The 13,014-nt window shown below is 41.1% G+C and overlaps 1 protein-coding gene and 1 long non-coding RNA gene across 3 annotated transcripts in view; one reads left to right on the top strand and one right to left on the bottom strand.

Annotated features, from left to right (window-relative positions):
• The window catches only part of LRPPRC (leucine rich pentatricopeptide repeat containing), an 86,818-nt gene extending 82,338 nt beyond the window's left edge, over nt 1–4,480 (bottom strand). The window contains exon 1 of the mRNA XM_048935027.1: nt 4,319–4,480. Coding sequence (XP_048790984.1) covers nt 4,319–4,410 — 92 coding nt within the window. The 5' untranslated portion in view covers nt 4,411–4,480. The remainder of the gene's footprint in view (nt 1–4,318) is intronic.
• A 101-nt stretch (nt 4,481–4,581) lies between these two features.
• Nucleotides 4,582–13,014, top strand: part of LOC125688709 (uncharacterized) — a 63,011-nt gene continuing 54,578 nt past the window's right edge. For both annotated transcript variants that reach the window (XR_007374852.1, XR_007374850.1), the window contains exon 1: nt 4,582–4,694. This is a non-coding gene — a long non-coding RNA (uncharacterized LOC125688709). The remainder of the gene's footprint in view (nt 4,695–13,014) is intronic.

Raw genomic sequence — 13,014 nt, 5'->3', positions numbered from 1 at the left:
CATCATACAGTCACCACCAACAGCACAACCTTTGCCCACGTTACCACTGTTTCTCAGTTCATCAGATGCTTAACTGACCCAATTAAACCTGTTAATATGCCAGAAAACTCTCTTCCTTTCAGTCTAGCAAATGAAATCAGCCCGGCAACAGAACTAAGGAGCACTTGCACTCAGAATGGGACAAGCCACCCAGAAGTGGAAAAGCCAACTTCCTTCCCCCAATACTAACCTTCTTGCAGCTGCAAGCTGTAACTTCAAGTCTAACCATACTCATCTAGAATATGTAGAATAAAGTCCCCCAGAAGATATTTTTAACTCAAAACCCATTCTGAAAATGTTTTTTTTAGAGCATTCTCCACTGCCAGCTCTCCTTTTAATATCTCCTCCCTTAGCAGAACTTCTATGAACTAAGTTCCAGAAAGTAATTTTATGGAAATAACTTGAGTAAAAGTTAACAATGTAGACCTGAAGTGCACTGTACTGGTTTGTCACTGCTCATTTATCTTGATATAATCAAGTGGCATGAGAGTGATGTCACAGAGCTTGGTAAATCTCATGTTTAATATTAGAGCGAAACACTAAGTTTGTCTCTGATTCGATTTGCAGCTTTTGCTAGGAAAAGCTCCTCAACCACTCAACGCAACTGGATATCTACCTACTGCCAGAACTTCATGCTAAATCAACACGAAGTTAAAGAGGCAGCAGTCCTGGAATCTAGTCCATGGGTTCAGCCATGGTGTGGCAGTATGCAGCTGAGCAACAGGAGCCCTCAGTCACTGCATGAAGACTACCTGACATCAGTACAACATTCTGTCCAAAAGTGTCATCTGTCTGCTTCGGCAAAACGAACAAACGTGACCAACAATTGCAGGAAAAAAAAATACATTTAGGAAAGGCATTTAGTACTACATTCTCTGCACATTCAATATCACTTCCGTCCCTGTAACCTGTCCCTTAATTCAAATTCTCATTCAGAAGACCAAATTGCTATCTTATAGTCTGGGTGTTCCATCTACAGGTTTTCGCAGCCAATATAAAAACAGTACAGAAAGGGTGACAGATGGATACAGCCAGGTATATACACAACCTCAAGCAGAGAATACAAATTGGACTTGCAGAAAGTCAACTGCTAACAACTCCATTATTAACACCAGCAATCTGACCACAGGCTATGAAGTCTCACTAGCACACTCTGGTAAGACAATATACAGCAGAAGGTACCCTTGCTATGCTTTTATGAAATTTCAATTGATGATCGCTCCTGTTAGGCCTGTGCTCATGCTTAACAGAATCATATATATATATATTTTCCTTTGATCTACACAGCACAGTGTATCTACAGCTTATCCAGCAAACAGGACAAAAGTTATTTGCAATTATGGAGTGTCTAAGTTTACATCCTCCCAAGCAATTTGATATTTCATTTTACAGAGTATGATACAGATGAGAATCTGTCTGCCTCTCTGCTATGACTCAGATCTCACAACAGGCATTTCAGTGAGATCTGCATGAATACAATTTTGCATGTTAACTAGCAAGCAAGGGTAAGGTCTGTACTTTTGCTACTCCGTACATAATTTTCTTTGCCACTAAAGGCTGCAGAGCAGCAGTGCAGTTTGTTCTCTGGCTACCATATTCTCAGGACAACAACATGTTTAGGCCATTCCCAATGGTCACAGAATGTTGTACTTCAGTTTACTTTCACTATTCCCAGAACAGAAGGTATCTGAAAAGAATCTAAAATCTTAGACTATCTACTGCACCCTCCTAAAGATGAAGATGCACTTTAAAGTACTGATACAGAATCTGATGACTTATTTGCATTACCACTATCACTATGCCACTATCTAGCTCATATTGTACTGGTTCTAAACGGGTAAATAATAACACAGCCTAGAAGTCTTAAAGAAGTACAAGGGCCTAACAAGTAGTCCAGCCACTACTCACATACAGTACACTGGGGATGGTAGTTAGCAAATCCCTGGAAAATTCAGAGTAGAATGATTAAAAACTGCTGGAATGTGAGTAGCTGCTGTTTCAGTTCTTTAAAGATACAAACAGATTTGCAACTTTCCTATAGTCATTACTGTAATAGGAGCCTCAAACATGAATCTGAACTAACTTAAAATTATGTTCAGTGATAAAACAATCATATTTTGTTATTTACTCAATTCCCTGGGTAAATACTGGACTATTTCTTGCTACTTATTCACTTATAACAGTTACCCTATGCCTCAAAACCAGGGTTTCATCAGTACTTCATGAAATTTACTGTAGAGGGCTGCATTTCACTTCAACGTAACATCCTGAGACCTAAACAAGTAGAGAAGTCTAAATGATGCCCATGTGTCCAAATCATACTAGTTCTTCAAAGGAGGTCAATTTCCAGATTTTAGGGCTTAGATAGGGGAAAAAAAAAAAAAAAAAAAAATTACTTGAGGAAAACAAATAATAAGATTATACTCTTGTTCATGTAATCTCAGCTAGTAAATGCTACTTTTACTTTAAAATCTGGTCCTAGGGCAACACTTGTGCACTAGAACGACTAAATCCATACATCAAAGTGATAGCAAAACAAAGAATATATGTGAAAGATCATCTGAGGAAAGGATTTACTGGACAAAAAGAATGTAAAAAAAAAAATACTTCTCAGTTTTGCTACAGTATAATTCACAGGTTAGACTGAAGCCTTAGAAGGATGAAATAAACACTGTTGCTGTTTTCGCTGAATTTGTTATTGCCAAAGCACATTTCTCACATTATTTAATAATACAGCATGAAAATGAAAGAGTTTTCAACAGTTTCACCAAACCACCCTGCAAGTGACTCCATGTATTACTGGAGATATACAGGAGTATAACTTGTGAAAAAGTAGTACCTGAATGTCCATGAACGTTACTTCTTGCAACAAGCTATCTAGGAAATTAGCTTCCAGATGAGAAAAACAAATTGAGCTGGATCAGCACAAGTAGAAAATGGAAAAGTTTATGCATGATTTGCCACTCAGTAACTCATTGGTACTGCTGCCAGTCTCAGCATCTATGCCTGCCACCTCCCTAGCACTTCCTCTACATCTCTATTCCCTTCTTCACAGCTGTGAAGCTTACCAGTCCTACGCCGAACAACGTTATCCACCTAGAGCAGCAAAAATTTCCAGCTGGTACTAAGTAGAATCAACTAAGAGGGATCAGCAGAGCAGTAGGAAGATACTGACAAGACAGGAAAACCTCCTTGTACAGTCGCTATGTCTACTCAAAAAACTCACCGTGCACATTTGTTTGAAGCCTTTCTACTTTCAGACTTTATGCCAAAACAATTTGTCTGCTGTATGATTTGCACATTTAGGGAAAAGCTAGCACTGAGCTCAGTCACTGACTAGATCTACACGCTAATGCTTTTTTCAAACACTAATGCCATGCTCCCATTCACATTTCTGCTGCACAGTGAGTTGCTGAAGACATCTCCAGTGACAACAAGCAAATCTCGCTGTTCCAAGCTGCCTATACCTCTTCACTCCATAGGTCACATGGACACTAGCTGACCTCTGAATGGTCTGCAAAAGGGATGATGGGGAACATCCTGTCCCTTTCCTACCTACCTGCTCTGGATTTTTACCAGCTTTTGTAACACCAGGAAAAATACGGGAAGAATTCACATCCATGGAGAAGATTAGTTTAAACTTCTATTTCGTTACAAATTTACTTTCAAAAATGATTTATGATAGCTACAGTTATAATCACAACGAGTCACTGGGCATCTCCAACCACTCCCTGCTGCTACTTTACAGACTGGAACCCAAGAATACAGCCCCACAGAGCTCAGAGTCACGAACAGAGCTTACTCCCACTGACACACTCTGAGAACCTGTTGACATTGAAGTAACCTCTAGCTTAAGAAAAGCCTGCAGATGTGTTCACAGTAACAGTACACTTGTGCTGTGAAGTATGAAAAACAACGCTAAGCTTGTGAATGTCAAAGCTGCAAAAAGTGCTTCCTTCTGATCCTAAGCAGTTAAGAATGGTTACAACAGCCATTAGGGTGTCCGAAAACCACAAAGCCAAACGCTCTTCTTGTCAATATTGTGGAACCACCGAACGGTTTAGGTTAGAAGGGACCTCGAGACGCATCCAGTCCCGTTCTGCAGTCAGGACACCGAGGAGCAGAGAAGAGCCGCAGTGCCGTACGCCTCCCGTTCCCTCCCCCTCCCCCGAGCCGCAGGCCCGCACCACAGCATCTCCGCGCGCCCTTTGCCCCCAGCCCGCCGCCCGCAGGCCTCAGCTTGCCGCCGGCATCGCGTAGCGCCGGGGCGAGCCCTCACCTGGCGGCGGCAGGTGCGGGCGAGCGCAGCAGGGGCCGGAAACGCACGCAAAGGGCCCGCAGACGCCCGGCAGAACTCAGCAGGGCCGCCATCCCCGCCGCGCGCGCCGCTAGCAGAGGAGCACGTGAGGCGTGCGCCGCCGCGCATGCGCAACGAGGGCGACCAGAATCCGGCGCTCCACTACCGACGGGAAGCGGAAGAAACCATTCCTCGCGGGGAGGGAAGTGTCAGCCCCGCTCCTGGAATGGGCCCGCTGAGGTATGCGCGGGCTTTCCGCTTCCCCCCCGTCCTTCAGTTTGTTACGGATGGAACATTCCTCCGACCCTGCACTGGGTTGGGCTGAGCGACAGCGAACCCGAAGTCGCTGTTGCCGCAGGTAATTTGAGGGAGAAAAAGAGCGGCTTTGGGGAGGACGCCTCGTTGCGTTTCGGGATACGGGGGAGGTGCAAAAGGGAGAACGGGTTCCTGCTAGTCCTGCGTGCAACTCTGCCACAGGCAACGGTCGGGCTCAGCGACGGGGTGAGCGCTCGCCTTCTCTAGCTGAAGGAAGTCACGTGGGCAGAGTGTTGGGGGTGGTGCGAGTAGCCATGTTCCTTGCAGGGGTCACCCCTGTGGCGGCGCCTGGGAATCGGCGGGGGGGGAAGGCGGGAAGGCGCTATCAGTGTGCGCATGCGTCGGGGGCGGCCCCTGCGGTCTTGCTGCTGTGAGGAGGGGCTCAGCGTGGTTCACCTGCTGGGGTCGGGTGTGGCGCAGCGGGCGAGTGCCGAGAAGATCTCAGCCTCAGCGCTTGTTGATCGTAAGCTTCCTTTAAACCCTGCAGGTGTAACCTGGATTTTAACCAAAAAGCGAAATAAAAGCCTTTGAAATGCTGCTGTCTTCCTGCTTTTCTTCATTTGAAAAAAAAAAAAAAACAGAAAAAAATAGGCACGAGGGTCAGAGAGGGCACAAAATTCCCTGCCTGAGCTTGTTTGCACTGCTAAGGTGTCGTCAGCATCGATGCTTCTTAACTCATACATTACAGCTGCTTTGTGAAACTTCATTATGAAACACTGAATTGGAGTTCTTAGAAGTGTTTGCTTTCATGCAAAAAAAAAAAAAAGCAAAAAAGAAAGCGTGCAATTATTTTTTGTTTGGATTGCAAATAGTTACTCCAGGGGGAGATTATTCATCAATACAGATTGATTTTATCAAGTCAATTACAATCAGCTGTTTGCTACCAGGCTTTGCATGGTAGGACTTGCCTCCTCAGCCAGGTGCAGAGAGGCCGCTTTCACTGCACTGTAAAAGCACACTTGTGCTGTTTGTAGGAAGGTCCTGGATGCTCAGTGTTTCTCATAGTTATCTTTGAGGTACAGATTGGAACTGGTAAGGCAGTGTTGGTAATTACAATTGACTTTGCTTTAATGCATTATTAGTTATATTTTGTGGAATGTAGTTAAGCTTACTGAGGAACTGAATGATGAATTTTTGAATCAAAACTCAAACCGAGCATAATGTCTCTTAGTTTGACTTAGGGGCCTGCTCACAAGGCTTGATTATGAGCCCCAATTGTTTGGAATTTTGCTGTAGAGGCAGTACAGGGATGTCTAGAATGCTTGCAGTAAGAGCTGGAAAAGATGAAGCAACTAAATAGCAGAAAAAGAAAAATATTGAGTGGATGCTGGGATGCTGACATATTAATAACTGGTAAGTTCTTGTTGCAGAGACTTCTCTGCTACGGTATCATTAAAGAACAGTGTGAAGTTGTGTTTTGGAAGAGAACAGCCAGGCAGGTTCTGACTAGGAATTCCTCCAAGGACAAAATGCAAAAGCAACTGTTGGAAAATCTAGGAAGTACGCAACAGCATCTGCAATGGCAGGCCGCTTAGAGTAGAGTTGGCTTGTCTCTACTGAGTGAGATAACATGAGATTTTTGCTGCAGCAAGGAAGAATACCTTGATGTGAAAAAGACAGGAGGTCCCAAGGAATCAATTTTAAAACATGATGTATCTGGAGTATCAGACTTAAGGGTTCATGTTAGCTGAAGTTCACTTAATGGGTGTGAGGGTCTGCATCACATCAGTGGAGATTTGAAAAAGAAAAAGTAAATCCTGTCATAACTTTTAGAGCATAGGAGAGTCCTTTACTGCTGTCCTTCCCCCCCTCAACGGCCAACACCTTCCCAGACTTTTGTCCTGATCCATTCTTCCCAGGGAATTTATTCTCATTGCTAATAATGCAAGAATGTTCTCCCCAGGGGTAGTAATCAGGCAGTGCCAGAGTACATTCATGGACTCTGGAGCTGTGTATGCTGTTGAATTCCTGTATCTAACAAAGTATCAGGAGCTGGCCACACTGAGCTGGGAGAACAGGAGGATTTTGGGGGTTTTGGCCAAACCCTACCAAAGGCTGCAAAATGGTTACTATTACTGAAAGTAGTGGATGAAAATTGCGTGCCTGCAGGAGATGGTGAGAAAGCTTCTCCTCGTTCCATAGGTGGTTTAATCATAAAGGCTTATTTAAAGATGTTGTGGAATTTCCAAAGCAAGAGTTACAATATCATGTGGTAATTAGAGCTCCTCTCGCTCACTCTTCCTTCTTTCAAATAGAAGTCCGTATTTAAAAAGTAGTTTTTAAAAGGATAGCTTATTCCACAGGTGACTTTTCAATATCTAAAAAGACAAATGTGTGCTATAAATGCATCTCTGGAACCTGACCACTAAAGCCCTCTGGAGTGAATGATTCAAGTTATGTCAAATGACTTTGAGATGTCAGAAGAAACATGAAAGAACACGCAGCAGCTCTAATGTATTGTTTGTATAACTGCAACATGAAGTGAGGAGAAGCGGTGCTGGTCTAGGACTGTTGCCTTTAGGCAGTTTGGATGATGCTGCTGCATGTCAGAGGGTAAAACGATAACAAGGATCACGCTGATTGCCTTTATCAAATTAAGAGGGTTTTATCATATTAAAAGAAGCTAACCTCTGGGGGGGGGGGGGAAGGACCAATCTCTGCGGGCTTTGCAGTAGGGTTGTTTGTGTTTCCTTCTAGAGTCTCAGAGGTGCCCTCTCCTGGTCTAAGCTGTCTGACGGAGCAGGCAAATCTGCCATCCTGGTGGTGGATGTGAGGCTCCTGCTGCTAACCTTCTGATGCTTGTAGCTGTCCTGTTACATCTTAGATTAACGTGACCTGCATTAAAGTCAGCTGTGCTCAGCCAAAACCGGTGGGATAGGAATGTCAGTCCTACTGCCGAGGTCACAATTCAATGAGATGCATGGCCTATTTTATTCAACAGAGAGAGGCCATGTAATTTTTAATGTTTGTATGATAGCCACATGTGCATTGGGAAATAGGCCATCAATAAGGTTTGCCATACTGAGAATAATTTGGAAGATCTGGGGGAAAGTTATGCCACAGAACTGAATAGATGGTGAGTCATATATCTGCACTGCTGGTATCAATATATAGGGATATCAATATTAGGAAAATATAAGTCTAAATTCATGGTTGGTAAGTGTTTTACATACTTTCAATGCCTCATTTATACTTCAGTCTTAGAAGAGAAATTGAGATCAGCTCACTTGTGAGATGAAGTTTTATTGCTGAAATGCCTGTTGCTGTTTGTCTCTCAAGTGTTAACTGTTTCCTCTATCTGCCCTAACAAAAAAGCTTACCTCATCCATAATGTACATTTGCTTGCATTTAAGCCAGTTTCATGATTTAAGGAAGCCTGAATGCATAATACTGACAATACAGCAACATGGCATGATGTTCTGCTTTGTTCTGAGTCTGGTGTAATGATGAAATCAAGATGAGGTATTCAAACTAGGTAGTAAGGAAAAAATCAAAGAGCCAGGTGTTAGGGAATGTAGGCTAATGTCTTAGTTTCCTGTTAAAATGGCAAATAAGACAACAAGCCCATGATACGGAGAAGGATGCTATGTAAACTAATTCCATTCCAGTGGCCTGTGGCAACTTAATCTCTAACGAAGCAAAGCTCGCTGCTTATTCAATGTACTTGTTAAAATGTTTCTGCAGGCACAAATGATTTGTTTTGGTTTCTTTTTCATTTTGCTTTTATTTGATCACACCCAACATCTCCAATGATGTTCTCAGGACTTCTGGAGTTGTAATGCTGTAAAATAATTATTTCCTCTGAAGATGCAAAAGAATTTAGCTCACTCATCTTCTCAGCTGTGTTAGTTTTGCAAGGTTAGTAGAAAATTTAATAAGTAGTAGAGCCTTTATCTTTGTAACCAAGTCAGCAGATCTTATCCTAGCTATCTACGGGGAGTAGATCTGATGAGTAAGAGGGTACTTTTTTTATACAGTTAGTTTTCAAGGATCACAATTTGAAAATGGTTGTGACATAACTGGGTCACATCTGAAATTTTTCTATAAGCTGCATAAAAAGAGAAGTTGAGGTGGCTGGTTTTGTCAGAAGGTATATTTAGAACTGTAGTGAATCATAGTTGAGGGATTTGCATATTGTAATGTTACTGAAAAATGCAAATAGTCATATTTTTAATTAGTAGTCCTTCGGCATTTACCTTTTGCTTTTAAATAAGAAAACAAAGTAAGAATTAAGATACGGATGCACTTGCATCACGTTATGTTTCTTCTACTGTTGCCTTTGTTTTGTGCGTTGAACTGTGGGCATGGCATACTGCAATAAATATCGTGTCCCAGAATTTGGCTAATTTGGGTGCTCAAGTGGTAAGTGGTAAGATGTTTTAGGAATGGTACAACTATTTCAACTGCTTTCAGATCCAGTAAAGGATAAATCATCTTCAGATTTTAGTGCATGCTTTATGTTTTGGTTAGAAACAGGTATGGAGTGATTCAGAGATCCTGTAGATTGCTAGCTGCTAGGAAATACAATAAAACATGATCCATATGCTAAGAGCATTTGCTTTAGGTAAGAATCTTCTTGATGTGTTTGGGTATCATTGGGCATGCTGGCAGATACTTTCTGCCAAGTGTCCTCCTGTCTCAAATAATGAAAAAATGTTAGGATTCTGCATGTAAGACTGATCTAGTGCAAGCATCTGAGGTCTAGGTTCCTGCTTTGATTTGAAGTATTTGAGATTTTCTTACAGATGTTTGCATTTGTCTTTAATGGCTACTCAGTTACTGTATTTTAGAACATTTAGTCATTTTAGGCAATTAGTCATAGATCACCTAAAAAGGCCACTTATAGCCTGAAAAACCTAATCCACAAATATTCATAATGAGTGCTAAATCCCTTGGCATAAGCTGGAGTGGGTATCATTTAACTGGGGAAAATAACCTGTTTCAGCAACAGGAGTTGTGTCGCTGATATCTTCCCATTGCTGAAATATGTTAAGGCTGGACAATCGGTATTTTCCATAGGGTAGATATGCCTGGATAAATCAAGATAAAATATCTTTCAAATAGACAGCATCCGATGTGCATCACAAATGATCTCTGCAAAGAAAAAAAGGAATGCAAAAAAAAATCCCTGTTAGTTTTCTGTATTTTGTGTAATAAATCATTCCTTGCGTTGTGAAAGTATTTGTGGATTTCCTTCAACTTGTGTGGCTAACCAAAAACATGCAATAGAGGTGGTATTTTTAGCTGTGTGGAAATAATTACTAGAAATATGGGTTCACTTAGCAAAATCCTCCGCTTACTGTTGGCAAATGTATGTTCCAATGAAGATATGAGACACTCCTTGATTATTTTATTATATCAATGACAAGAATTTTATGCTTCACTGAACCTGATTTTAAATAAAATTGAGAGAAGGACTTTCTTCTAATCTGTTTTGTTTCTTGATTGTTGTTCTACTTCAGAATACTGATAGAAGGTGCTTATGTTCAGAGAGAAGAGCACACTGTCTCTTTTGCAGTATGAAGTTCTTCCCACATATTTATAATATTTGAACTAAATAAATGGTAGCAAGGAAGAACCAAAATAACCAGTTCTTACATGGTTCCAGGTCTCTGGAAAATTTCTCTTCAATCCAGGAGACCAGATGTATCTCTGGATATGCAGTGGGCTAGATTTGTGGCTTTGGCAAAAAATCATGTTGCCTTGAGTCCTGTGTGAGGGTTAGGCACTGTATAATCTTCAGTTGTTCAGGGCTTCTCAGTGGTCAGTACCTGATGCTGTGCCTTACTCTTAAGCAGGTGCTCTGTAGTCACCATTTGCAAAAGAAACAAACAAACAAACAAAACCACACTAAAACCACAACCAAGACAAGTGTATCCACTACTGTTTTTTTTTTTTTAGCAACATTACTGTCAGGTTTAAATGCAGATTTAAAAAAAGTATTTAATTATATTTAACTGTACATCAGAATAAAGACACTTCCTGCTTTCTATCCAAAATGCTTTCAGGTTGTTTCTGCAACCTATGGCTGAGCTGCTTACTTAATGAGCATTAGCCTTCAGTTTTACTGTGTAGTCTCGGAAAATCACAGAGGAAAGCCAAAGGCAGTGCTTCAGCCAGAGGAATATGTGAAGGGTTAAAGGAATTTTGATAAATAAGCTTTGCATGATCTTTGTACAGTGAAAAGTTGCTGATCTATTTAGGACAAGGGGCTCTGTAGCAATTGTGAGGCTATTGTGTGAACTTTCTGAGGTAAGTACTAAGAAGGATGTATCGAAAATATTTTCCTCTACCTGCAAGTTTGCCTCTGAGCCCTCATTCACGCCATCCTTTTGTGCTAGCATGCATGTTTACATAGTTGCTTAGGGAACCAGATGGGTGTATCAATTTGCATTAGTTTTAAGCCAGCTCATCCCTCAGTCATGTGCACTGCAGAGCCACGTATGTTTGTGCCAGCACAAGGTGATGAGAAGGAGTGAGCCTATGCAGAAATGAGAAACTAGGAGACTAATGATGGCTAATATCTTGTTTTAGCAATGATGCTATTTTGTACCATGTAAAGTGCTTGTGGAGCTACAATTATGTATAAAAATCAGTATTTAAAATGGGATCTAGTGAGATATTAGTCCTTATTTAAGACTAAGTTCTAGTAGAGCAGCACTAAAATTATTGCTAGTTCAGCTGATAGGTTCCACTGGTTTATGGTTCTCTAACCAAAGTCAGGCCAAGTAGAACATTCTCCCATCTCTTAGCAGGGGAGCAGGAAACAAAGTCGAGAGGAAAAGTTGGCTGTTGACCAGCAGTGACCTGGTTGCACTGCTGCACATAAGAATTTTTCTAAATATATTTAGCTTAAACTGAGAGTAAAACCTTACATCCTATGAGGTTGAACTTCACAAATATTTAGTCTGTAATACATATGGTGCTTCTAATTCACATTCCTTGTTCTGAAGAGATGTTAAACCTGCAAAGAAATCTGCACAGTTGTTGCCCAGAGTTGTTTCTGTTCATTGTAGAACTTCATCAGTACCACTTCAAGGTGTACAAAGACTCTATGAGTCAGCTCAGTACTGTTCATATTTGCTTGTATTGCATCACTTGCTCCCATTCAGTACTACTGTAAATTTTTCTGCCAGGTTGTGTTTGAGACTTGAATAACTTTTTTCACCCCTATTTCAATACCAACTAGAATTATAGCCATATTAAGAGTCAGTGCTTTCATTCAGATTCACTGAAAGGTAGCGCTCATTTGATTAAGACTATCCATCTCCTCAGTTGTTTTGTTTGTTGTTTTTTTACTGAAGAGATCTATGCATGACAAAATTCAAGCTCAAGTATATAGAAAATAGTTTTAAAAGAACAAATGGTATGTCAGTTCTTTGCTTAGAAGATCATTTCCAACTCTTTCAAATCTGAATTTATAATATGCACAGGGAATTATTTGGAATGTTTTAGAGCTTCAATAGGAAATTTTTATACCTATTGCAAGACAGGTCCAAAAAAAAAAAAAAAAAAGGAATGCAGCTTGCCTCCTGGTCAAGGGTCTTCCAAGTCAGTCTGTTACTTTTTCTACCCCAGTATTAGTCAACAGAATTATTTCCTTTTGTCTGTTTTCAATCTTGTGCCTCTATTACTTTTTTTATTCCTAAACTGCACTTAATTTTCTCATTTTGTAGGAAGTTGTTTGAGTTTTGCTGCTGTTTTAACTTCTGCTTAGAAACTTCAAAATTTCATATTTTTCTTTCGTCTTCAGTTGACAGATCCAGCCACAAGTTTAACTGTGTGTAAGGCTTACCTTTACTGAGATGTATGTGAGGAGAGAGTGTTTGTGAGGCACACACCCATCAGTTTATTGAGTCATTTGCACTCAGACATTTTACAGATGCTATGAATATTTGAGAAAGGGAAGACCATGTGAAGTTTTTCCCTCTCCTCTCCTCTCCTCTCCTCTCCTCTCCTCTCCTCTCCTCTCCTCTCCTCTCCTCTCCTCTCCTCTCCTCTCCTCTCCTCTCCTCTCCTCTCCTCTCCTCTCCTCTCCTCTCCTCTCCTCTCCTCTCCTCTCCTCTCCTCTCCTCTCCTCTCCTCTCCTCTCCTCTCCTCTCCTCTCCTCTCCTCTCCTCTCCTCTCCTCTCCTCTCCTCTCCTCTCCTCTCCTCTCCTCTTTTCTTTTTTGCCTCTCCTATAGTGCTCCCTTATTTGATTTTGTCAATGCTTTCTTTTTTTCAAATTCATTTTTTAATGAGAATTACTATTAGTAATTTAGTGCTAAAAGCCTTTTCTATCTTAGTCTTTTTGTTTTATCATAAAACTTATAGGTGGCATTGTTTAATATTTTGAGGTGGGATTAGGTCCCTAAGAAAACTC

This window comes from Lagopus muta, chromosome 2, assembly GCF_023343835.1.
Source record: "Lagopus muta isolate bLagMut1 chromosome 2, bLagMut1 primary, whole genome shotgun sequence".
Taxonomy (NCBI): Eukaryota; Metazoa; Chordata; class Aves; order Galliformes; family Phasianidae; genus Lagopus; species Lagopus muta.
Note: the sequence above shows the minus strand (reverse complement) of the source record. Positions and strands in the feature narration are given on the sequence as shown.